Source organism: Equus asinus, chromosome 30, assembly GCF_041296235.1.
Source record: "Equus asinus isolate D_3611 breed Donkey chromosome 30, EquAss-T2T_v2, whole genome shotgun sequence".
In the NCBI taxonomy this organism is placed as follows: Eukaryota; Metazoa; Chordata; class Mammalia; order Perissodactyla; family Equidae; genus Equus; species Equus asinus.
The window spans coordinates 18,307,501-18,335,461 of NC_091819.1; the positions used below are offsets into that span (position 1 = coordinate 18,307,501).

General features: G+C 41.1%; 1 protein-coding gene across 1 annotated transcript in view; it reads left to right on the top strand.

Annotated features, from left to right (window-relative positions):
- The window catches only part of DUSP10 (dual specificity phosphatase 10), a 35,248-nt gene extending 10,421 nt beyond the window's left edge, over positions 1-24,827 (top strand). Inside the window, exons 3-4 of the mRNA XM_014840026.3 lie at positions 20,692-21,063; positions 24,304-24,827. Of these exons, the coding sequence (XP_014695512.1) occupies positions 20,692-21,063; positions 24,304-24,569 (638 nt within the window). The 3' untranslated portion in view covers positions 24,570-24,827. The remainder of the gene's footprint in view (positions 1-20,691; positions 21,064-24,303) is intronic.
- Positions 24,828-27,961: the final 3,134 nt, after the last annotated feature.

Here is a 27,961-nt window from a genome sequence, read left to right on the forward strand (position 1 = left end):
TTTCTAATTGTGTCTTTTTTTGAAATATTTTTTTATGATTAATATCATTTCTTTCTGAAATGTTCAATAGAATTCAATACTGAAGCTATCTAAGCCTAGAGGTTTTTTGTTTTTGGTGGTAAGGTTTTTAATCATCAATCCAATTTTTAAAGACATAAGGCTATTCAGATCTTCTATTTCTTCTTGTCAGTTTTGGTAATTTGTGTCTTTCAAAGAATGTATCCATTTTATCTAAGCATTTGGCATTTTTCTCCTTTCTTTTTCCCTTTCAAAATAGAGCCTAGCCTTTTCTAAGCACATCTTCACGGACCAACAGAATTTATTTCCCAATTCTTGGTTCGAAAAGAAATGATTTTTTTTTTTATTTGTTGGTTTTTAATGGAAAAGGCAATATACATTCTCTCTCTGCCTTGGAAGCTCAGGGCTGACAGGCCTCCTCCGTGCAGTAGAGTGGAACTTTGTGATTTGGACCTCACTAATTTTGGGCATGTTGCTGATAGGAACAAGGCCTGTGTTGGCTTTTTTTCCTGCATGCTCTCTATGAGAAGAGGACTTTTGGTAGGCAAACAAGCATTGTGAACAATATTTCAAAGACAAGGTTTTGGCCTGCCCAAAAACAAAGTTTGCAAGGACGATTAAAAAACACTCTAGAGGACAGGGCTGGGATGAAAGCACAGATCTCTGTCATTTCAAAGCCTGCGTTATTTCCCCTAAACCATGTAGGCAAATTTTTATTGGCTGTATTTCCATATACTGTATGCTCTATATTCATATCATATAACCTTACTAATTCAGAAAAATTGAGGGAAGAGAAAAGGATGAATATGAACCACAGCCTGAATTTGGTTGTAGAACATTTAAAAATATACATTTTATATTCAAGTTGATGTCGTGTCCTTTCTAATTATGAAGCGTTGGACTCTTGAGATGTTTGCATCCGTAAACCGAGAGGAAGATCCTAGCATCATTTTTTTTCCAGCTTATGTCTGTATCATCTATTATTACTTAAAAGTTGAGGAGAAAATATCTATATATATTCTGCTGCCCCAGCCCAGCAAGACCCGTATTTTATGTAACTTAAAGAAAAAGGAAGCTTGAGGCTATGCTTTTGGATAAGGAAATGAGCTGTGTGCAGCCTGGTACTTTCATATAAGCTAAAGGCGATTGCCCCATGCTCCGCCTCTGGCAAAGAAGTGTCTGAAGAAAAAGTCTCTAGTAGGTTATCATTATCCTTTCGGAAAGTTAATTCTCTGGGATAAGTGAACAGGGGTCTTTTCAACCTATTTAGTATTCCTTGCTTTTTTCTTCTTCTTTCCTTGCCTTTTTTCTTTCTTCCTCCCTTCTACAATCTACGCCTACAAATACAGCTCAGGTCATCTGGGAGTGTGGCAGGGACAGACCCTGGAAAAAGCATAATTGACACCCTTGAAGGATAACAGAATGGACTCCATGGAATCCTGTGTTAGAAGCAGCATTCACTCAGGCAGAATTATTGAGCGTTTGTTCCAACTGTCCCATTTTGCAGATGTAGAAACTGATTATTTACCCAAGAACATATAAGTAGCTGGTAGCAGAACTGCCATTGGATCCATTTTTCCTAACTCTCAGTTCACAATTTCTTTTTAATCCCAGTGGGAGTATAATCGTTTGCTTTATATCTGAGTTATTATTAACTAAGCAAATCTTGTGGGTCCAAGTGTTTGGCCAGGTCACTCTACGTTTTCTTTCTGTTTCCTTTTGTAATGAGCTTCTTAAGTGACTTCCCAATGAATCCGTCTGCTGACTTGTATTTCTATCCAGACTTCCTACTAGGAATTTATATCTTTTCTGGCAGAGGGAGTATAGTATGGAGGTTAACAGCACAGATTCTAGAGCCCAGACTGCTGAGTCTGAATTCTGACTTTGCCACTTATTAGAAGCATGAACTTGAGCAAATTAAATTTAGTGTGCCTCAGTTTTCTTATCTGTAAAATGAGGAGAGTGATGACACTCTTCTCATGGGATTGAGGATTAAATTAGATAATATAGGTACAAGTGCTTTGAACAATGCCAGACACATAATAAAGAACATTTATTAATAATTTACCATAACTATAATACTAAGTATCTACAATAATAATTCATCATTATCTACTTATATCCAAGGGATGTATAAGTGATGTAGTTCAGTAAAATGAATTGACATCACCACTGGTGCAATATAAGTAGGAACGACCCTTCCATGCTTGTTAGACCTTTTTGTTTAAAGGTTTGGGAAAAAAAACTGTTTCTGGTGGGGTGGATAGGCAACTACATCAGGACTTTTTTCTGAATCAGTGCCATTCTGGAAAATTAGATACTATTTCTATGTAAGGAAACCTTATAAAATTAAGTCTTCGCAAAGACTCAACTATATACCCATTGTTGGAATATTAAGAAAATTTTAGAAAGAAAAAAATGGATGATATACTAATCTTCCTGACTGGCCCAGTTTCACTTTTACATATTCTCTTCATTCTTTACCCATATATGTGCATATTTTGCAGAGCTTCTCATATAGAAACTGAAATTCATTTTTGCTTTACATTGTGTGTACTTTTGCATCCTGTAGAGTCATCACAAATTTTCTTTTAATGTCATGACATGTCTTATTTTATGGATGTATCATATTTTACTTAACTAATTTGTCTATTCGTGAAGTTAAGATTGTTTCCCAGTTTTTGATATTATAAGAGAAACCTCTTGAGGGAATCCCTCGTTTGGAATCTTCTCCACCCCTCATGGAGGAATGGAAGCTCAGGGCCAGCCACCTTGGGTTTATCTTTCTTTTCATCCTAATTCCCTTCACTTTTTCACTCCTGCTTTTCTCTTCTGAATACGAGGGCCAACTACTCCACAGTTATCGGTTTTTAGGGAAGTCTTTATCCTTGATCACAGGTCTTTGCACAAATTTTGATTGTGTGTACAGCACATGTAACCTGATGAGACACCTGTTATAAATCTTGGGTTTCTACTCTGGTGGGCAGCGTGAGGAAGTGTGGAGGCGCCACTCAGCACTATTAAAAACCAGAAGCCATTGTGGAAATGAATGATCTGCCAGGACCAACAACACCTCGTTTCATAAATATGAGTCACTCCCAGTTTCATGCTGCTGATAAGACACTTGGAAAGGGACATCGTTACAATAACAGCAGAAAGAGTTAGACTTTGTGAGATGCTGAGTAATATGCGTTTGTGTTTCCCACCCTCCTCCTTTTTTTTAAACCTTGACATTTTAGGGCAGTGCTGAAGTCTTCTGAGTGCTTAAGTAAACGCAGTGAAAAGAATATATCAGAATGGAAAGACAACTCCCATTAGTTCTTTTTAGCCAAATTGAGGTAAAATGCCCTTTAAATAGGAGCTACTTCTCTGATAGATAATTAGCTTGTCTTCCTTGATAAAGTATGTGAATTGGGTTGAATTTATTATAATTAATCTTGCATATTATGTAAAAATGCATTCGTCTGCCCTTATTACGTGAATCTCTTCATTCCTACCTTGAGGGTGACTAGGAGCCCCCACCCCTACTCCACTGAGAAGTGAATGAATTGGATGAATGTCAGAGTGATGGGCAGCCCTCTGTTACAAGAGTTGGGAGAAGCTGAATGTGGGGTGCCATCATTAAAAGAGACAGAGCTTTCATAATAATATCTGCATCTTTTAAAAACACTTTGAGAATGCTTTAGGGCTTGAGAATTAGATGCTACAAAGCTGCCTAAATAATTACCTTGAAATCAATCTCCTGCCGGTGACATTCTTCTGGATTTACAATGCAGAGCTTTTTCCATGGAGTAGAGAGTGGGGTGATTGGCTGGCTACACCTAGCTGGTGGCCGGGCAGTGACTCTGGGAGTTGGCCTGAGAGGGAGAGGAGTGTCTGCTCCGTGACTCAATGAGCCAAAGCTCCTTCCTGCAGTTTTTCTTCCTCCCCACTCCCCAACCATTCAGAGCTCCTTGAGGCTGCCCCATCCAGCTGCATGGTGCTTTGGGAGCATCTTTCCCCATTGAAAGCTATTGTCCATGGTCACTTGATTTTGCCAGTATTAAAATGTGTGTTGGGGAGATATGGGATTATTGGAATAAAAGAGTATGCTATGAATAACGAATCCAAGAGCCTCTCTACTCCAAGTTGAAAGTTTTCTTTTCCTGAGAAGAGAGCAGCTATTTCAGCTCTGGGGAGCTGACTGACACAGTGTAGCTTATTGCATCTTAGATTTCAGTCATCTCCTCTGTATGTGTGTGCATGCATGCTCACACGCATTTTAGTTAACATTTGTAAAATTGGGCATGATAATGGCACTGAGCATTAACTCATTTTGTGGTGATAACAACAGTTGTTATCTCTATGTTCACTGTCCAATATGGTAGCCACAAGTCACATTTGGCTACTGAGCACTTGAAATGGGGCTCATCCAAGCTGAGATGTGCTCCATGTGTAATATACATACTGGATTTCAAAGACTTTGTATAAAAAAAGGCTGTAAAATATTTTATTAATAATTGTTTATAACAATTACATGTTGAAATGATACAAGGCTTGGACATGTTGAACACAACATGTAAAATATATTATTAATGTTAATTTTACCAGTTTATTTTTATTTTTTTATATTCAGCTACTAGAAAAAAGTTTGTTACATAGTAGCTAGTGTTACATTTCCATTGAATGGTGCTGATCTCTATGTAGTGATAACAGTATTATTATCCCTGCTTTTTAGATGAGGAAACTGAGGCTGAGAGAGGTTAAGTAAATTGCCCAAAGTCACACAGCAGAAGGCCAAACTCAGGCCTATCTAACTATGGAGTCCACCCTACTTGCTACTACAGAATTGTTCTGTAATAGAGAATTTAACTGTCTTTTGTCCTTGGTTCCTGGGAGGTAACCTTTAATCACACCTGAGCTTATACTGATGAGATGATTCAGAAAAGGTGTGGGTCATGCGAAAGACCAACAATGTGATTGATTAGAGGGTAGGGGCTTTGTATTAGCCTGACCTCTTCCTAGGAAGAAAGGGGGCCTGGAGATTGAATTTAGTCACATGACCAATGGTTCAATCATTTATGCCTGTATAATGAAACCCCAATAAAAACTTTGGACACCAAAGCTCAGTTCAGCTTCTTGATAAATGAACACATTGATGTGCTGGAAGGGTGATGAATCCTCAGGGCACGGAAGCTCCGTGTTTGGGACCCTCCCAGACCTTGCCTGTGTGTCTCCTCTTTTGGCTGGTCCTGATTTGTATCCTTTATAATAAAGGATAGTAAATAATAAAACTCACTTTCCTGAGTTTTGTGAGTCGTTCTAGTGAATTACCCAACCTGAGGGGGTGTGGGAATCCAAGAATTTTTAGCCCATTGGTCAGAAGTGTGGGTGGCCTGGGAACCCCTGAACTTGTGGCTGGTGTCTGAATTGAGGACGGTCTTGTTGGGGACTGGGCCCTTCACTTGTGGAGTCTGTGCTGATTCTGTGTCATTAGTGTCAGAGCTGCACTGCAGTTTTGCAAGAATAGACTGCCTTTCATCTGGATATATGTTTTAGGGGCACAGTGATTGGGAAAGTTAAGTACTGTAGCTTAACTTGCTTGTCTCTCCTACCCCATATCATGGGTGGCAATGGCCAGTTACATTCTAGGCTTGTAAAACGATTGTCTTTGAGCAACTGTTTTTGACAACTAGGCTCAACCTGGAGACAAGGAAGCCTCTGACACCACCATGCCCAGGAACTTCCAGCCTGCAACTCTTGGGGTCCCCTCTATATCATCTCCTGTACAGTACCACATGAGTAGTGATGACATACATATGTGCTGGCCCTTTGATAATAGAGATTCTTAAATGTTGATATTGAGATTGAGTTCCATATACAAAACTGATGTAGGTTGATAGTATGAGTAAGGAGTATTTTGTGACTTTTTAAAAAAATGCTTTGCATTTTCTAGAATCATACTTTTGTAGTGTGTGTCCTGTTACATCTCATAAACACAGGTTTGAACTAATTGTTCTCTTTGGGGGCCTTCATTTGGATTTTTAAACTATGATCTTACCATGTTTTCTTTTTCTTTTTTGATTTGGTTTCTCCTTCCCTGCTTAAAATAGACACTGTCTCTTGCCTGTGGTCCGGCTAACCATTCTGTCTGTGCTCGGGCCTGGCCCTCATCCTGCAAGGCCCTCTTAGGTCACCAGCTCCTAGAAAGTGGCCTCTTGTGAGGGCATCTTGGGGCCACCCTGGAAGGCACGTTTCTAAGAAAAGACAAAGTCTGTAGTTATTGCAAGGGAAGATTCCTTCACCAATGAAAACTAGGAATGAAACAAAAAGTGTTCTAGAATTATAAAAGAGGTTTCTTGAAATGCCCAGGATGACATGATTTCTGTCTAACTTGGGCCAGCCCTGGGCACTTTTCACACTGCAACTATGCCAGGCTTGCTCTTCAGAGCTGTTCAGTTTTCAGGTTGGGGACACTTAACTCTTAGAGGCAGCTCTCCCTGCCACTCTCAGTAACTATAAGAGTGTCAGTCCCAGTTTCTAAGAGGGATAGAGTGGGCTCATCAGAACTAACTAAAGAGGTACAGAAAACTAGGCATTCTCTTTTCATGCTGTGTTCCTGAGCATCTCACCTTTCAGAAGACCAGAGGCTCTGAGGCCCCTTGTCTATCTTTCGAGAGCGGCAATAATGTTACCCCTGTGAGAAAGCTAGGGCTGTAGCAGCCCTTTTGTAGAGAAGAACAAACTTCTGTGTTTGAAGAAAAAGCTCTTGTGACATGGTCGTGTTTTAAAATGGCCTTAAGGTTAAGTGAGCTACCCAAAGGTTCATGGTTAATGAGAGGGATAAGAAGAACCCAGAGTTCCTGACTTTTTAGATCCATCATTGTGTCCCTTCAAGAGGAGGCAGAAGAAATGGTTCCCAGGGGTGGTGAAGACAGTCTGTCTGAGTCATCTGCATCTAAGTGGTCAGGCCAGCTAGCCTGGAGAGGACAGAGCCAGGTCTTGTTGAGTTGAGTACACTTGGTACTGTGCCCCCAGCCCATATCTAGTGCTTAATAAATATCTGTTGAACTGAACCGGGGTGCCCCTCCCACTGTTCCCTGACATCCCGCAGGCTGGATGCTTCCTCTTAAGCCCTCTTTTCTCTTTCATGTCTGCTTTCCATCTATCTCCACCATTCATCGCTTATAGAGAATGTCTAAGGAGGCAGCATAGGGAGGGGAGAAAGGGTTGAAGGCCACACAGGTGTGAATCATCGTGGCTCTCAGCCCTCCACAGGCATGGTTATTTGTCACATTTAAGGCTTGGCACTCCTGTTGGCTGCTGCTTCTCCATGAGCCTTCTTGGCCCTCCTTCCTGGCCAGGGGAGTGGCAGGATTTCTAAGTCCTCTTGCTGAATTCACCTGGCTGGCCCTGCACTGCCTTGCATGAGTCACAGCCTGATGGCATCATCTTCAGAGTGTTCTTAAAACATCTCCTCTCTCAGTCCTTTTGCTAAGTTTCTTCTAATGTTCCTTCATCCCTCCTTCTTTATCCTATTACATTTATCTTCAGGGACTATATATTTAAAAAAAATTTTTAATCTCCCAAATCCCTAGCAATATACTGAACAGCACATAATAAGTGCTTTATAATTACCTGGCCCTTTCTCATCTTGTTCCAAAGTTTATTTAATCCAGAAATATTTAATGAGCCCCTACTATACAAATCAGGTATTGCTCTAGGTGCTAAATGGCTAATACTTACAATTTCTATTAATAACTACAGTATTAGTTCATTAAGTTCTTGCAATAACTATATTGTTGCCTGTGGGTACTATTTTTAGTCCCATTTTACAAACGAGGAAACTAGGGTACAAAAAGGTAAAGCAACTCAGCCAAGATCATACTACTGGAAGGTTGTGGAGGCAGCTGGGGCTCCATGTGGTGAGCTTTCATGCTCTACTTCCTCTGAGACAAACAACCGTCTACATTTTAATAATTACAATAAACAATTGAAGAGATAAACAAGTAATTTCAGATAGCGGTAAGTGCTTTGAAGACCATAGGGAAGGTAGCTATTCATTGAATGTCAGGGAAGACCTTTATGAGGAGGTCACATTTGATCTGAGGTCTGAATCACCTACGTGAGGGACTAAGGAGAGAGAGTTCCAGGAAGCAGGAACAGGAAGTGCAAAGGCCCTGAGGTGGGAATCAGATCACCCATGCCTCACACACCCTACGGCAGCTGCTTTCATGCTTGCCATTGTTCATCAATATCCCACTTATCAAAGCTGTGTTATAGTTATAGAATGCTGGAATTGGGAGAAACTTGCAGATTATCCAAACTCCTGATTTTATAGAAGTGGCAACAGAAGTCGCAGAGCTAGAAGCCAGTATCACTTCAATGTGGAAAGATGGGTTGTGTCCTGAGTCCTTGCTGTCAGGATGTCTGTCACCCTGAGCAACATTAGGCATCACTTCAAGGGGATGTGGCTGGGAAGTCCGACGATGCCAGATGTGGGTGCATTCCAGGTCAGCTCACCATTCTACATGTCCCAGGTTGAACTGACCATTACTTGGCTGGCCCTCCACTTAGCCTTAAGTCCATGTTGACAGTATATCATCCCAGCCCAACTCCCCAGAGATATACTGGCCTTTTGGTTGCTTTATTTTCCCCTTAATCTCAGAACGTGGTCCACTAGGTGGGTACACGCTAGCTTTTGACCTGACGCAACCTTGTGTGTGTATCTCAGTGCACAGAGGCCTCACCTGGCTTCAGATCTTTCCAAGCTCAGCCCTCATGGGGTGGTCTGACTGTTGGGCAACGCTGGCTGGCTGAATCCATATGTAAGGGCAGCTGACTCCCTGCTCTTTGTGGTGGTTGATTGTTAATGCTCAGGGTTGCTTAGTATTCTTGCCAAATATAGAATTCATCTCAGTGACTAGAGGAAGTTGTTGCTATGCTTTTTGTGAACTGAAAACATTGGTGCAGTAAAACAATTCAAATTTTGATGTTGACATTCTATCCTTTCCCCTGCCACTTCCTGAATTCCCTAAGCCACAGCCCTTTGACTTCCAGATCATATTAAAACACATCTTTGTAAAAGCTGTTTTTTGAACAGGTTCGGGGGTTGGGGGTCATTCAAAGCAAGCTAAGATGCACATTGCATTTTTGGCTAGGTGCTTCCACGCACCATCCTGGCTATGGAACCTGCCCAGGCTTCACTTGTGTAACCTTGTCTTGCTTCCCGTCTCTCTTCCCCTCCTCTTGTCATGGATGTTTCCAGATGACCTTTCCTGAATGTAATTTCCAATGGGAATGTTTCACAGTAGAAATATGCTCTCCCTTGAGGGCTCTCTCTTGATATTTCTAGAGATTTATTTAATTGGGCTCTACTTAAATCCCACTGGGAAACATACTTTTGCCGTGAAGTTGTGATGTGTTAAATTTGGGGTCTAAGATAAATGTCAGTCCTCGGGGGAGGTGGATGTTAAGCAAGAGTTTTCCTTTTGTACAATGGGCTAGTTTAATAGCTTTACTGGGCTTGCCTCTGTTTGTTTGTTTAGCAGTGCTTCATTATTTAAACTTCTGCACTGAAAAGCAAAGAATGTTTTCCCTCTCTTCAGAGAATTAAACTATAATGGAGAGTATCTGGTTGAGCTCTTGGGGAAAATATGGCTTTGTGTTTCATAGCACTCTCCTCCTGTTAACATTCTTCTCTCTGCAGCCTTCCAGTATGATCTCATGGATTTTTTTCCCCTCCCTTAATCCGTCTTGATGGATTAACCAGTATTGAGCTTTTTAGTGAACAAAGAAGGTGGAGTCCTAACATGGTATTGAGTTGCCTTCCAAAAACACAGAAAGTCTGCAGCTAAAAGATTCTTTAGCCCCAAGAGATGCTTCCGGGAAGGCATGGGTCAATGCTGATCCAGAAGGAGGGTATAACTAATGAGGAAGTATGTGTCTTTGAGAAAGGAGTGGACTTCTCTGCTTGCAGCTGGCTCATGGAACTAAGGTTCTGGAAGATTCCATAGGCTTGCCTCTTCTAGGCATGCTGATCGTTTAGGCAGCATCCCCATTCAGACTGTGGACCATTTCTGACTTGACTTTAAGATATGGTACCATCTAGGGTTGGCTCCCAGGAGCCAGGTTCTCAGGCAGTTCATAGGGTTTGGTGTGGTTCTTTGAAAGTAAGAATTATAATTTATATTTTTAAAAAATAAGCTCTCCCTGGGAATTAAAAGTGGTACTGCATTAGACTGCTTGGGCTGCCATAACAAAATACCATAGACTGGGGCACTTAAACAACAGAAGTTTATTTTCTCACAATTCTGGAGGCTAGAAGTCCAAGATCAGGGTGCCAGGATGGTTGGGTTCTGGTGAGGTCTCTCTTCCTGGTTTGCAGATGGCCACTTTCTTGTTCTGTCCTGGATGACAGAGATACCAAGCTCTCTGGTGTCTCTTCTTACAAGGGCACTAATCTCATCAGGAGGACCCCACCCCATGACCTCATCTAAACCTCATTATCTCTCAAAGGCCCCATCTCTATATCATTACATTGGGGATTACGGCCTCAACATGTGAACTGGGCTTGGGGGTGGGGGGTAAGACACAATTCAGTCTGCAGCAGGAACAAACATATACTAGGAAAGAAAGAGTATGAGTTTTTCCCAGGTTTTGGAGTGTAGGTAAATTGCACAATCTGGTAAATTAACTTCTTTCTCCCTCTCTCTCTCTCTTCATTTCAAACACCTACTGATCACCTATTACAGACTTCTGAATGTTCAGGAGCTTCCCACTGAATGAAGAATAAAATCCCAATAGCTTAATGTCCCTAAGTGGGCCTCTGCAGACTTCTGTGACCTCCTGTGGTCACTTTCTCCTCCTGCCTGTTCCTTATGCTTCACCACATTAGGCCCTTTGAGTCCCTGCTGGCCTCAGGAGTGTCTGGGCCTGTATCCTAGTGTGGTTCTCTCTGCCTCCACTGTTCTCCTGGGCTCCCTCCCCTCCGCCCTTTTCCTAAACCAGTGAATCCCTTCTCATCCCCAGGGAGGCCTTCTCTGAACTCCTATCTAATTAGTCCCCTCCCACAGCACCCAGGAACTGAAGGGCACCTCATGGCCCTTGTCATTATTAATCATTACCTTGTTATTTGTGTGTTTATATGTTTATCATCCATCTCCTCCCATTGGACCCTGATCCCTGGGGAGGGAGTCAGGAGGGGAGAGGAAAAGGACATCTTCAGCATGTCACTCAAGTCCCAAAATGTTCTCAGGAGTGCTTGCTCTGAGATAGAAGAGATTATAAACGTGAAAAATATGTTCATATAACTGGTATGTCTGTTAAGAAAACCCAGACACTTGAGCTGGGGTTTATGATGTGTGTTTCTCCCTGGGAACGCGTTGGTCTAACACAGTTAGGTGAAGTTTAGACGTGGAGGGCTAGAGAAACCAGAAGGAAATCTGAACTTGTAGGTTTTCAGGAACACGATGGGGGAAGAAGGGAGCAACTGGACCCACCAGAACCAGTCTGTTCCGACCAGGCCGGGCTGAGCATAAGGAAGAGCAGAAGGCTTCGCTCTGCCCCTCAGGCAGAGTGACTCAGAGAAGTCCATTCTGCCCACCCACCGCCTTCCAGGTGGTTCTTATTGAAACCTTTTGGAGACAGAATGGCGAGGATGGGTGTAAAAATGCGGCTCTCTGCACTAAACAGGTCTCACTGTGCCTGTGTGAAGACGGGGCCTGACCACTCTTCCCACCGCCACCCTCGACTCTAAAAATAAGTTTAAAAAATATTCTGTGGATTTATTGGAAATTCGAGCATCAAAGTTATTCCAGGGAGAATCTCCCTTCTCTTGCTTTCTTCCCTGATCCTCCTGAAGGGTTTGGGGTGGGGGGGGCAAAGGGTGCTCTCCTTAAAGTCTCAGGGACTTCTGCATAACCTAGTCATTGTAACTCAGGTATCTCACTTATTTTTGTTTCCCTCAGATTATGGGTCACCCCTGCCATCCCAACAATCCGGTAGATTATCAAATCTACCTGGCTGTGGGAACTCTTGAGATCCTACAGTTCGAATCCTGCTCATGTAAAAGTCATCTGCTCATTAAAAGAACACAGAGCTGTTTAATTGTTGTCTTTGTGGAAAATTACATGACTGTCATCAGCTGTTGCTTCTGGCAGTGCTTTCTGTTCTAATGTAAATAAATGAGGTAACAGATTTAAAGGAACAGGCTGTATTTACATACTTGCGAAGTATCTTCTCAAACAATCTGCCTGTGTTATTCAAATACACACAAATTAAACTTGTGGTATCCTAAACACTGGTCGCTCAATAAAGCCTTAGAGTAGTCCTAATAGGAAGGGGTGCTAAAAGTACACCTCCCTTCCTGGGGCGGTAACCAGAAGCTGCCTTTTTTGTGCAACTGAGCTACTTCAGCGGGTTGAAATTTAATCCCCAGCCCTTTTCTGCCCCAATTCTGTGAAGGGACTTATATGCACCAGAGGGAACTTCTGAGCTGGGAGAGTGGGGGTGGGGTGGGGGCTGAGGGAAGTCTTTTAAACTCAAACAGAAACATGCCATGCTCAGCGTTTCTTGGAAGGCGTACAGTTAAAGCTTCATTTTCAATTTTTGTAAATCACAGTTCCTAAGTCATTGGATCTTTCTGACTCATTTCGCTTTTTTTGAGGTAAATATTTAGGCAGGAATTTTTTAGAAATTCTGTTGAGGGCATCACAAAGATTTTATCTGTCAAAATGGGAAGCAATGTATTTTAAAACAGAACAAAGAGGAGCCCCACAACAATTAGTGATTGAAAACAGTTGTAGAGTTCTATAGAACCAAAAAATTTAGCTGAAAATGCATTGAAGCTTATACAAAGGTTAGGAAGGAGCCAAAGTTAGTGTTTTTAGTTCTTGGTATATAATATAGTCAAGCGTTAGCTTATTTCCAGTATGTTAAATATTAATCTAGCAAACTGTTGGGTTGGCAGGGATGGCACATAATCTGAGAGAAGCAAAAATAAGTCAGATACCTGGGTTACAATGAGTATAAAACCAATGTCTATTTTGGGTAAGCATCAATAGTCTAAATTACGATTTTTGTCCAGCAGCAAATCCAATGAAAGGACTGTATTATTAACTGAAAATTCAAGAAAATTCTGGAATAAACTTTTCAGGAATTTTCTTTTTTTCTCTCAAAACATTACTAAGTACCACTTGATTAGATTAACTAATATGAAATATAAGAACAAGAGTCATCTTTATTATGGAAAGACAGTTTTGTGAGGGGCATCCTCGAGGTAATTTCTATCTACGATTTGTCACTAGGTAAAGTAGACACCAGGGAGATTCTTTTACTTTATCTTTTAATTTCTGTAAATTATTTACCAAAAGAGATCCATCACCTATCTCAATATCTCTTCCCTCCAGCTGTTGCTATCAAACGTATCAACAAATCCTCTGTCTTCCTGTGACATATGGCTAAGTCCTGTGTGCAGAGGGATGCAAATAAGACCGGTCCTGCTCTCCAGGAACCGAAGTTGTGCTAAGGCCATGAATTTGGATGTACATGGGAAGGAAACACACAGGAAAGAAAAAGTGAATAACTATTAAAAGCAGTTTTATTTGTAGAGTGAGCCTGTGTGTATACCTATCTGTATGTGTTGAAACTAAGCTTTTATCTAATGATCCTGAGAAAAATTTTGAACACCTCAACTAACTGATGTATAGAAAAGTTATACACACACACACACTATGTGTGTATATATATATATGTAAATGTAAATATACGTGTAATTTTTCTATATCTGTATTTCTAAAATTTCTAGGAATACGTACATAATCCATGCATATACATATGTATACATACATATATATATATTCCTAGATATATACATAAATATATTTATATTTCCAGAAAATTCACCACAAATGCATTTATGCCTATTTGGTAAGCCTAGATATATATTTTTTTCAATTCCATTGAACTCTTAGGACACAAATAACTAATTGTAATGAGGTTTCCAAAGGGGAACACCAAACACGAGAGCCAGCCCCGTTGTGCGTGCCACGTCTTCCTGCATTTGTGGAGTCTAAACTGGGACCCAACAGCACTGAATATGACCTTTCCAAGGGCAGGGCTGCAGGCGAGGTGCCCTGTGGCCTCTGCTTTGGCATCCTTTCCCTTGCCTGGGCCTGGCTGTGGCAGATGGTCACCTTTTCCCCACTTCTCTGAACCAAATGAGCCGCCCTTCAAGGTTTCACCTCTAGCCAAACCTACTTGGATACCCTAGTCCACAGTAATCCCCCTGCATCTGACCAGCTGGAGTGCTTATCTTTGCTGCACCATTGACACTTATTATCCAGGCAGCTACAGTGTGCGAAGGCCTTCTTAAAGATACCAGGATGGTTGCTTTACACACCGTCTCATCGAGTCATTACAACAGACCTGAGTGGTAGTACCCTGTTTTATAGTTAAGGAAAGCAAGTCCGGAAAGACTTCATAGCTTTCACAAAGCCACGCAGCTGGCATGAGGCAGAGCCCCTATTCTAAATCCAAGGCGAAACTCTTTGCCTGCTGCCTTATCTATCAGACTGCCTTTGAGAGTTGGCTTTTTAACTATATCTGTAAGTTAACGTCTATCTCCTAACAGACAGCAGACAGTAAAAAACCTCTGAGGTGAGGGACAAACATATGTGTAGTATATCTTCTTGGAGCGCTTAACAATATTTGCCCAAGTAAACAAGATGTGCTCAATTGGATTCAACATCCTGGTTTTGTTAGGAATGTTAAGCTAGATGGTACCTTCTTGCTTATGTCTTTTCACACATTGGCTATTTCACATGTAAGCAATGAACTGACATGCTCAGAGGGATTCTTCTCTTTGACCCTTGGTCCCCACTGGCAGAACTGCTGGACCGAGCTTTCAAAGTCTCTCTCTTCCCTGGGTAACAAAAATGTTTCTTTATCCCTTTGTTTCTTACTTAACACCTAGTGACACAGCGCTCTTACTGGATTCATTCTCATTAATGTAGCCTCCCTCTGTTCTCCTTAGGAAAGAATACACGTCCTCTGGGGACAGGATCGTAAGTCAGTTTAGGTGACACTACCTGGTATTAAACTTGAAATCATTCCTATTATAAAATAACCAATATTGTCTATGGACTATAAAGACAATTTCAGAGAAAACAAAAGGTAGAAGTAATCTTTGTCGATCTAGCTGGTATCCCAAGTATTTCTCCTATTAAAGTGGGTGATTTTCTGCCCTGAAAAGTATGAAGCAACTCTGACTCTGTCTTGGAGAGTTTCAGATCTGAAAGCCTGACGTCAGCTCCAATTTATCCAGGCTTTGTTGCTTCCACGAGGATCCTCATGCAAATAGAATCTTGTGACTCTGCTTTGATGTACTCCTGTTTCCATGGAGGACCCTGAAAATAGTATCCATTAGGGCCTATTTTACACCAATATCTTGCCCATTAGAGTAGTAATATTTAACTCCTGTGGCATTTTATTCATATTAAGAACCCTTTGACATAGATACTACTGTTAACTCTATAACATGGACATGGAGACTGAAATGCAGAGATGTTAAGTAACTTACCCAAGTTAACACAGCTAGTTAGTGATGGGAGCCAGGATTTTAAACTCAAACAGTCTGCCTCCAGCCTAGATTCTTAAATACTATCAGCAAAGTGCCATTTTATTTGAAAAGACTACTCACCCAGTAAGAAAAACTAGACAACACAAAGGGATAATCAATATGCTTGCAGCAAGCTTGTAGAAGATTTTAGTCCCCCTTTACCTTTCTTTGGGTGTTAAATCCATTTGCTGACCTTCAGTGAGAGTTTTTCTTAAATTTCTGGAAAGTGCTCACTTTCCACCTTAGCATGAAACCAAAAAGCTTGTGTGCCAAAGTGCTCTCCATCTTTAGAATATGGAATTCTCTTTCTTATTGATTCTGCGTTTGGCTCTGGTTTCTTTAATTTGCCACCCAGAGACTGCTTCGGAATCCCATGACAGAGGGCTCTTCTGTTTCTGGGACTGCAGTAGCCAAAACAGTGACAAGAGCTGAAACGCATCAACAAAGAGAGCTTTCCCACTAAAACTAGAGTCCACTGCTTCAGCGGGACTGTCACCTGACTGACCTGCTGTTGGAAGGAACTGGCGAGTTGTATGTCTATGTATTTTTCTTTAGGGGTCCTGGGTATTCTTTGTTGTTGCCGTTCAGGATCAACGTGCTGACCATACTCATTTTGGCAGAGAACCTAGTTTTGAGATAAGGTTTGGAAATGTTTGCCTCCAGCATGGTTGCTCATGTCTGGAAAATATTTACACTGATAACTACAAGCAGTTATGTGCCTAAGGAGATCACTCAGCCTGGTGGGGACGGGGGGATAGGGAGGCGGGGGAGGGGGGGTAAACTGTTATTTAAAAACTCAATCCTCTAGAAAAACCAGGAATCCAAAGACCATGCAGTCTTTACTGGGAAAGCTAGAACAAGCAAAATAAAATCAGATATATTTGTTTAGGAAGGATGAGGAGCTGTTACTTTCTTTATGATAAAAGTGCATTATTTAAACTTTAAATCTGCTCAGATACCTCGGTTCCTAGTTCTTTTTAAAGAAAACTTTGGAAGTTAACTCTAGAACAGTAGTTTACTTATCATTTGCAGTCTTTATATTAAGCAGAGTTTTTCTTTTAGATCTTTAAAATGGTAGTTTCCCAAAGTAATAAAAAAAATGCCTAATATGTGCTAGATATTGTTTTCAAAGCACTTTGTTTTAGTTGACCAGTTTAATCCTCATCGCAGTGGTGGGAGGTGAGTCCTATGATGATTCTTATTTTACATATGGAGAAACTAGCAACCGAGAGGTCAACTTGCTCAGGGTCTCATAGCAAGGGTCTGGCAGTGCCGGAATTCAGACCCGAGGAGTCGGGCCTCAGGATCTCTGCACTGCGTTTAGGGTTCTCACACACTGCAGCGTGCAAGGATCACCTGGGGGCGAGGACAGTGACAGTGATGAGATTGGGGTAATAAGACATTGTTTATCAAACTCCTGGGTACATATCAGAACATTTGCATAGGCTTCCCGTACCACAACTTTATGGGTAGGTGATATTACGTCCACTTGACAGATCAGTAAACTGAGGCTTAATAAGGAAAAGTGATTTGCACCCAGTCTCACAGTTCTTGTGAGTCAGAATCCCAGTTACAGCCTGGACCTGTCTGGCTCTAGCTTTGCTCTTAACCACACGCTGCACTGCCTCGACTTGAGTTGCTAGTTGTCACATTGCAATGTTCTTATATAATAATCACAAATATGAAAAATCAAGGCTCCTCATTAAGTGATCAGTCAATTTGGCCTCTAATGGAGTATGGTGGGGTAGGGTGGAAGGAAAGTAGTTGGAGGAGAAAATTCTATTAACCCTACTCCTTCCCTGCCCTTCTTCCAACCTTCCAATTCCAAACCCCTGAGAGAAGAAAATAATCCTCCCTATAGACCTCTAAAAAATCGCACTGTGAGATTCTACTGCTTCCTTTTGCTTTAAGCACCATCTCCAGAGAGAGAGTTCTTGGACTGCAGTACGTGGATATGCATAACCCTTAATGAGGACCAATGCCTCAGTTGATGAGCAGACTGGCGATTGAACAGGAGACTGTATCTTAGTACCCCTCAGTGAGAATTTCCTCCTCCAGCTCATATGTTTGAATTATAGTATTTCCTTTTCTATCCACTCGGTCTCCAAATTTTCTACGAGCAGAGTTCCCACATGACTGAAACATACAATATACACATCATTTTGCACATGAGCACCCCCTGTGATCCGAAGCATTCTGTGTCTGTCTCAGATTCCCTCCCGCCCCCACCCCCATGGGCTTTTTCCCCCCATTAGGCAAATGGAAGGCCCATGCCACCTGTTAGGATTACATCATTGGCTCCCCAGAACACAGTTGCACCAAAGGCCTTAAACAAAGTAGTTCTTCTTGTATTGTTTGCACTCAAAGAGCTGATATCATGCCAACTGATGTCATTGTATGTCTTTGTGTAACTGCTATGGCAACTGGGCAGGTGGGGAGCCTCCAGCTGACGTCATTTGGAAAGGAGGTGTAGCGACAGAATTTTAAAAAGCTGTATGCTGCTTTTTTCTGTGTGTGAGGTTTTCTGGCATGCATTTTTTTTCAAACTAGCTGCTTTTAAGACAAATTACAGCTTGAGCACCCTAAATAAGAACAGAGAGAAGTTTTTCTTTCCCTTCTCCCTCCCCCTACTTAGAGACTTCTTTTGAGTCTGTTTTGTTCTCTCCTCTCATCTTATATGGAAAAGTGTAGCAACTGCCTTTTTAAGAAAAAAAGTGAATTAGGTTCCCATCACAGGATCAGTGTGGAACTGTTTACTTGAGTTTTATGGAGGCAAAGCTGAGCAGCTTTTAAAATAACTCTTCAGAGTCCCTTCTGAGGAGCCTGCGATGGTGGCAGTGGGTAATTCAAATTAACTTTTTTACTATTCACTGGTAAAGTTTTGCTAGTTTCTCATTTCTTCTGTCTACTTTAGAAATGATGTCTTTGGGCCCAGACAAACTTTATTACCATGATTTCATATCAGAATAAACTAATGATATGTAAGAGCAGAGTTTAATTCTAGAAATCAATGAAAATAAATTTAGCGCTCTTGTTTTTCTTTTGAAAAAGCATAGGTAGGTTTTGACCCTTACAGATGAGGAAAGTGATCATAATTTAACACCCTTAGAATGATCTTTGACTCATTGATGGACCTTAATGAAAATGTGCCTTCCCTGCTGTACATGGCTGGCTCTGTGTGTACTGGTCGTGGACAGTGCTGAGACTCAGTCTAGGTGACGATATGGGGCTTCCTGCTGTGGTTGCCAAAGATGAGCCTTGAAATGGAGAAGGACATATGTTGGGTTCAGAAACTAGTGGACAGATAGGCTTCCTGTCCTTATTTCAACACACCCATATCCTGTTCACACTTCATGTTTTCTGCCTTATCTCCTGAAACTATCAAGACAGACGGAAGCCAACTCTCCATGGGGGTAAATGTTGTGTTCTGGTGGCTTTGAGCTTCTAGGAGATCTCCAACCTCCTCCTCTTTTCAAAGGGAAGGCCAGAGTATATCTAGTTCTGTTTAATTAGAGTTGGAGCTCATTTAGTGGTAATAATTTCAACTCGGATTTCATAGCCCTTACATATATGTTGTATAATTTAACCCTTGTATTAATCCTTTGGGCTTATCCACATGTGTGATGCATCAAAAAAATATTAAAGAAAAAATTTAAGCAATAAACTATGATCCACACCCTTCCTAATTTAAACAAGTGTTCTTTTTTGCATGCTCCTTCAGCTTTTGGTCACATATATGGTGGATGTTTCTGAATGGGCTTTTATCATTTAATATTAAGCAGAAACATTTTCTTTGTTTTCATATTACTTTTACAACTTTTAATGGCTATGTTATATTCTATTGGATGAATATAATAACTTTTTCCATTTTTTAAATGTTTGTTTCTCGCTTGGCTTTTTCTATAATGCTGTCGTGAACATCCTTATGTATCTAGTTGAGTATTTTTTATTTCCTTAAGATGTATTCCCATAAGGGACATGCACTTGTGGAGGGGGAGGTTTGCATTTTAAAACTGAGGAAAGTGGTGTAGTTTTAGGCTTTTTATACTAGATGCGTAATTCTTAGAAGGCAGAGCAGGACCTTAAGTTCAAAGGTGCATATTCGCAGATCCGTAGAGGTTCCCTGATGAGTTTATGTTCACACAAGCCTCGGAAAGGAGGGTACAAGGAACTGGGCTGCTCTCAATCAGAAGTCAGGTTGACAAAGTCAATCTATATGGCAAAGTCAGGAACCTACATGGAGAATATCAAAAAAGAGATCATAAGGTCAGCTTACCTCACCCCTCCCTGTATTTTTCTCTTTTCCAAGCACTTCTCTACTGCTTCCACCTGTGGGCAACATATAGATAATATTAATAAAAATACCTAATCTTTGTCGACTGATACTGTGTGCTAGGCAAAGAGCTAAGCACCTTACATATATTCATTTATTCCTGACTCCCAATCACACCAAGAGGTAGATGCCATTAGCCTCATTTTACAGATGGGGGAACTGAGGCACAGAGAGAGAAACTAACTTGCCCAAGTCACAGAACCAGGAGGTGGTAGAACTGGGCTTATAGCCAAGGTCACCTGGTTCTTCCAAAGCCCCTGCTTGTAACCACTCTGCTGTATCAGGAGCAGACTTGTCATTCTGAGTGAGGTGAGCTTATGAAGGGTGCAAGACACACGCCTACAGTGCCAAGATACTGGTAGAAGCTCTCTGCCCAAGGAAGTGATCCATGCCTTTCTCGGCTCCCAAAGTGCAAGGTTCTATATAGGCCACTGAGCATGTGGCTCTTTGAGGCAGATCAAATTTGCTGCTGATGAAATCGCCTGATGCTGCGTGGAACTCTTTCCAGAGGAACATGCCCCAGTTTGTATAAAGAGCACATTTCCCAAGTCTTGCATGCAGTCCATATCCTCTGAAGCTTGTCCTGGGTCTCCAAGCGGACTTTCATTTTCGTTTTGATTTTATGAAAAAACGAATGTACATAAGCAACAACACACACTCATTCCTATGGGGAAAGTGGCATTTTCAGCTAACTCTGAAGTTCTAGGAAGAGTCATTCTCACTTTCTGTGTTTTGGTTCCAGGTGGACTTAGCAGTTTTAAGCAGAACCATGAAAACCTCTGTGACAACTCCCTCCAGCTCCAAGAGTGCCGGGAGGTGGGGGGCGGCGCGTCTGCGGCCTCGAGCATGCTACCTCAGTCCATCCCCACCACCCCTGACATCGAGAATGCCGAGCTCACGCCCATCTTGCCCTTCCTGTTCCTTGGCAATGAGCAGGATGCTCAGGACCTGGACACGATGCAGCGGCTGAACATCGGCTATGTCATCAACGTCACCACTCACCTGCCCCTCTACCACTACGAGAAAGGCCTGTTCAACTACAAGCGGCTGCCGGCCACTGATAGCAACAAGCAGAACCTGCGGCAGTACTTTGAAGAGGCTTTTGAGTTCATTGGTAACTATCTCCCTTGAGGAATCCACATCTTCTGCCTTCCTTTCCCCTCCCGCTTTTGCTTTGACATCAAATCCAAAAGTTTACACGCCTGTGTTGCAGAAAAGCTTCTCTGAGGTGTTTTTGGGCTCTGCCACCTGGTGCGGCCAAAGTAGTCTCCTCACTCATAACCCATCAAGTGCATTGGTGCCGTCAGGATGCATATAAAAGAACAGGAATTCAATTTGGTTGGAATCGATTCAACTAGAAATCTTGGTCCCTCAGGTTCTCAATGAAAAAGTGGTAGGGGTTAGCATTAATATGTTCTATAATATAATTTCAGACGAATTGATGGAAAGGAAGAAACTGGAGGTCAGAGTCTGTGACTATCTGGTCTACTAGCGTCTCTCAACACCTTATAGGAAATAAACTATAGTGAATATGACACCACCTTCAAACTCAGCCACACCTCCCTATCACCATACTAAGCCTTACTCATCCAGCACAGGAGGTGACTTCATTTCCTTATCTTGAGTTCCATTAATTTGTAGTTGGTATAGCCTCTTTACATGAGGTTGAGGAGAAAGTAGCATTTGTTGAAGGTTGCTCCTGAAGGACATTTTTCAGTGAAACAGTGCTGTAGTGAACATCTTTATGCATCACGTCAGTTCAGAGGAGAGAGAGAAGAGTGGGGTGGGGGTGAGTTTTTTCCCTTTCACCTGCTTTGTCTCAGACCTTCAACACTGGGGAGCAAAAGACTGTGAGTCCTAGTGAGATGGTACTTGATTCCCTTAAACAGTTCATCCCAGACTCACTGAAGGAGGAAAGATCAAATTGCCTAGCCTGAGTGGTTCCCAGGGAGGAATATTCTAGCAACAGCATGCTTTCATCTCCAGGAGGAGGGAACTGCCAGCCTAAGCCTAATCCACCTTTCACTTTTGCTGTTTCTGTAGCCTTGGGCTGTTGTAAGAGTCAAATGATCATTTTGGGCACAGCTGGCACCTAGCAGATATTCAGCAATTTTTTTCAAGCAACTCCATTTACTACCACAAAGAAGGGACCCAGTCCTTTTCCTAAATATGGTGGCAGGTTGTTACTGCCTCTGTCCTGGGAAGAATGCACTCATGTTTGGTGCTCCTTTGTCAGAAAACAAAGACTTGGGGTTAACAGCCATTGGGTTTGGTGGATTTCCTATAGAGTTGGCAGCTCTGGTCACTTTGTCTAGCTGTTTTCCTTGCTAATTTTGCCGTCCATGCAAGACCATCAAATATTTAGTTTGACAGGAAATTCTGAGTGGTCCTGAGCTGAGAAAAGTGAAGTGACTTATCCAAGGTCCTAGGAACTTAGTGTCAGAGACAGGACCAGAACCCAGTGCTCTTGTCTCCCAGGCCACCACCGTTCTATAACATGCTGGGACAGGGTCTCTGAAGCTCTGTTAGTTGCTGATTGGCCACACTTGTGGCTGCAAAGATACCTTAGATTCTTTACTGGTAATATCTGAACCAAACCTTGAGCCCCCGAGGAAGAAATATTTGTCACCAAGTAGATGAGGAACTTCCTGGTGGATATTATGACTGCAATTTTATCTGACTTCATTCCAGTTGGGAGGAGTGAGGAAATCACTTTCCATTTAATGAGTAGCATAAGATAGGCTTGTTCTAAGAGGATTTCAATCAAAGCACCTACATTCCTTATAGGTTATTCAGGCTTACCTGCTCTTTTAGAAGGAAAACAAAACAAATAAGAAACAGCATTTAACCTGAAAAACCATTCAGCATCACAGCTTGCACAATTTTATTTTCATTGTTATCTCATTGGATAGACTGAAATCTTAGAGTCTGGCTTTAGGGAAAGCACAGCAAGTTTTATAAACATAATAACATTCACTAAGAGTCTAATATAAACCAAGCAGAGTCTTGGTTTAGGGTTTACCTATGCAGGTTTATTTATTCCCGAATCAGGTGATATTATTCTTGTTTTCCCTGAGGCTAGTTAGTTAGTATTCTTCCAAGTTTTCACACAGGGAGCTTGAGGATCTGAGAATAACATGACTCACACAGACTCACACAAGTTTACTGGTCTAGTGTGTAGTGGAACCAGAGGTCAAACCTAGCACTTGGCAGCTCATTTTCTTACTACCATGCTTCCCAGTCTTGGTGTGGAGGTCAATAAACATGTGCTGAAGAGAAGAAATTGAAAAAGGGAGATACTTTCTTAAAATACAATTATCTATGAGAAGTAGGCTGAAGCTACAGATCTTTAAGATGGAAATTTGCATGATACTTCCTTTCTTGGTCCACTGGTGGGTAGTCAATAGAAGTAATTTAAGTTAAATCGTTACTCTTCTTACTCTCTCTCCTTCCCTCCCCTTCATCTAATTGGTATTCCTTCAAGGATGCTTTCTTTGGGATGCCTTTTAGTCTAGAAGTGTCATTAAGAATCCATTCAGGTAGTGCCCACAAGCTATTCATCTCAGCTTTTAATATATCTGCAAACTTAGAAAGTATTACTTCTCAGTTGCTTGGGATTCTGAGCCCTTGCTAGAATTCCTGCATCTCTTGCTTCATTGCCTTGTTGGAACAGCATACATGGGTGGAGAAAGGGTTGAACAGTTCAGATGTACGTGATGCCCTATGTCTGAGTACCACAGGTCCTTAGCTAACTTTGCAACACTAGGGTTTTCTGATGAGAAGCTGAACATAGTAACTTTCTAGTTGAGTTTTTTTCCTTTAACCTTGGTCAGATATTAGTTTAGAAACTCTTACCCATTTAATACCAGTTCCTGTACAGAGCACTTGTACAGCAGAAAGGTTTTTTTTTTATCACAGGTGGGGGAGACTGTTACAACACTAATTTTGCTAAGCCGCACAACCTGGCAATTGGAATTACAATCCTTAATAAGAGGGATCTACTTAATCAGTAGCTTGCTTAACATGTAAGTTAATTGCGTTATAGGTCTAGCTTCAGTCAGCTGCCATCACCTGGGAAGTAAACTATTACTATGAATGATTTCTTCATCTAGTCTTCTCTTTAAATGCAGAAATATGGCTTCTTATTCATGCTGCATTTTACTAATATTGCTTTTAGCCAGTTCTGGAGGTTACAACATAAACATTCACAATTAACTAGTAAATTATACTTGAGTGTAAAACCATTTTAATTTATTCTTTTTCTACAAAATATGGCATTGTCAAGTGTAGATAAAAGTTAATCTCTCTCCTTCCATCTCTCTCCCTTGCCCCTTGCCTTTCTCCCTTTTTTCAGAGGAAGCTCACCAGTGTGGGAAGGGACTTCTCATCCATTGCCAGGCTGGAGTGTCCCGCTCTGCTACCATCGTCATCGCTTACTTGATGAAGCACACTCGGATGACCATGACTGATGCTTATAAATTTGTCAAAGGCAAACGACCAATTATTTCCCCAAACCTTAACTTCATGGGGCAGTTGCTGGAGTTCGAGGAAGACTTAAACAACGGGGTGACACCGCGAATCCTTACACCAAAGCTGATGGGCGTGGAAACGGTTGTGTGACAATAGTCTGGATGGAAAGGATTATTGTTCTCCATTTGGAGATGAAGAGGAAGGATGGATTCTTTTCGTTTTTCCTTTTTTAGATGGGGGGTAAAGTTTGTGAACGGAAACAAACTTGTTTAAAAACTTTTTATTTTTAACAAGTGTGAGAAGAATTTAACTTTTGATGCCATTGAGATTTACTTCCCAAGAACTGATAAAGCAGGGAGGCTAAAGAAGTAATTTTTTTAAGCCAACAATAAAAATATAATAAAACTTGTTTCTTCCCCTTTTCCTTTTAAGCTATTTGTAGAGTTTATGATTAAATAGTCTGTGCAGGTTCATAGACCAACGATACTACACTTTAAACCAATTAAAAAGAACCAAAAGTAAGTAGAAAAGACACTGAATCATGAAGGCCTGGGATCTGCCTGGTCTATCCATACAGAAAACAGAAACCCAACCAAACCAGCCCTGTTTTGCTCACTGGTGCAAACAGAAGATCAGGGCAGCTTAAATGGTCTAAGAACCCTTCACGTCCTTTAAAGAGAGATGAAGAATACTATTGATTTTGTGTGTTTCGTACTCTGGATTACTTTTTCCCCCTTCTCTGGGTTTAAGAGATTTTCTGAAACAGCAAGGACTGACCATTATACCATATGCCTTCACTGGCTTCTTGTGCAATAATATGGTGTTTTGAGTGTGCAAATGAGTGTGAGCTGGCAGCTGGATGATAGACAAATAGTGCAAATTTGCCAGCTTGGAGATAGAAAGGAATTAAACAAAACCAATTTCTTTCCTTCCCACCTTTTTCCTTTGTTTAATTTTTCTTTTTTTTTTGGATTTGATTCTGGTTACAGTGCCATACACCTTGTTACATGTATATATCAGAATGTAAAAAAAAAAAGACAAAAATTTATTTAAAAATATTTTTCGCAAAAAAAATAACTTGGTGTGTTTTTGTTGATTGTGTAAAAATTTATTTTCATTATATAAATGAAACTTATTTTGGGATGTGTCTTTTTTCCTCCTCTTTTTCTCAACTCAGGTTCATGCATCTCTTACCTCTGGTAACTTGGACATGTAACATCATTGGAAATAGACACACATTTTTATGTGGGGAAAGAGAGATGAGGAAGGGAACACATTCTCTGTTCTCCGTGTGAAACAGAGAGTTAGCAAGGAAGCAAAAGAGCTCCAGTATCCACCTGCGCAGTCATCACCCCCTGTCTTCTCATAACCCGTCTCACAGCCCCTCTGTCCTCTTTGGCGAAGGCAATCCCTCTTATGTTGGGTGAGCCTCAGGGAAAGTCACCTTAAAGGTATGAGGAGTTCTTTACCAGCCTTTGAGCTTTGGTGATCAGGTCACTGTCAGATTGATGGGTTAGAATTCCGTGATCTCACCAGTAGCTATTTGATAAATATTTGTGACAATCTGCCATTTCTGGGTCTTGACAATCTCCCTTCCCATTGTCACTTGCTCAATTAATGTCTTTGGTAACATTAACCGTGTAGTGTGCACTGCAGCAAATTGCTATTTCCTACTCTTTTGCCAGCAAGCTGAACTTAGCTTCTCTATCACACTTGGTTAATACATAGCTGGTATTGCATGGGTTCCCAATCCACAGATGAGTGGGGTGGGTAGCTGGGGAGAACACATTCCAAATGTTTCTACGTTTTATTAAAATAGATGTCTAGAGGGACTTGGCCATAGGGAAGGCTCAGAACAAACTGAAATTTGCCTGGGGTGAGTAAAAGAGTTGAAGAATTCTGGCATGTCCAATTCTATATGACTACATTTCACATAAATATTTTTGCAAACATTTGCTTACAGGTGTTAATAATGAAATATTTTTGACATTTTTTAAAATAGCTTTTCTACTAGGAGTGATTTCAGGAATTCACTGGAAGCTGTTTTGAATTATTTTAGTTTACTACTAAATGTTAATCAGGTAAAAATGTAAATCTCTCGTATGGTGCTCTTTAGTCTTCAGACTAATAATTTTCTTGGTGCTACAGCATATTTAAGGAGTTGCACTGATATGTAATTAGTGATTTGAAATACATGGTGATTTACTAGACAGCTTTGTTGTTTATTCTAAGTACAAATGTTAAATTTTTGATAGAGTATAAGGCTTATTACCTTTTTTTTTAACAAAACAAGAAGAATCAAGACAATTTCTTTTCTTTAGCTACATAGAAATGATTTCTGTTTTCAAACTTCATGATTTTAAAAGAAAGACTGTCCTGGGGCAGAAGGGAATCCTGCCAACCAGCATACCAAGAATTCTGAGACAGACTCAGGTCTTTTTTGCTAATCTGGTTTGAGTCACTTAGCCTCCAATTCTTCATGAGGAGTGTCAACCACTTCATGAAAATAACATGGATTAACCAAGCCATTGCTCTAGAAACCAGAGTCCCAGGTGTCTGGGCCTCACAAGGTACTTAGGCTGAGCTGGGAAATAACTGAGTGCTGTCTTCCTGAGACAGAAAGTGTCTGACTGACCAATGCATGCATCTTTCTGGAGGCTAGCAAGGCTTGTATGATGCTAAATGAATTTAATGATTTAATAGGCTGAATCCATAATATATGTAATTAAAAAAATGGATACAGAGGGCACTGTTACCTTAAGTTGAACAGAAGAACAGCTCTGGCTCCTCTATATACATTCATTTCAACAATTAATGCTTTTCCAATCAATGCAGATTAACCAGGATGTAGAGTCCACATTTCATGGTGCTAGCTAGCTTTTGGGTAAAGACTGGCAGGGCAAGAGGTGGGGCAGGGGAGGCAACAAATGGAGGACATGTATAAGGGGAAATACGAAGCAGAAATGTGATTGCAACCCAGCAGTCACATGTTGACAGTAAATAGGAAAGACGACCTTCTAAAAGGTAATAAAATATGGGAAACAGAAAACTGGAGGTTATAGTAAAACAAAAATGAAAAATCATCAGTAGTCCTTATCTGTGGGAGATATGTTCCAAGACCCCCAAAGGATGCCTTGAAACGCGGATAGTACCCAACTCTATATATACTATGGCTTTTCCTATACATACATATCTATGATACAGTTCAATTTATAAATTAGGCAGAGTAAGTGACTATCAACAATAATAATGCAACTGTTATACTGTAATAAAAGTTACTGTAGATTTTAGCAGTCTCAGCATGAGATGTTTTTTCTTTCCTTAGTGAGTCTAGAACTTTCACCTTTTCACTTAAAGGAAGCACTTTATGTCTTCTCTTTGGCATATCCAAATCACCAGCATCACAACTTTTGCGCTATGGGGCTATTATTAAGTAAAATAAGAGTTACTTGAACACAAGCACTGTGACATTGCCACAGTCGATCTGATAACTGAGAGGGCTACTAAGTGACTAATGGGCAGATAGCATATATAACGTGGAC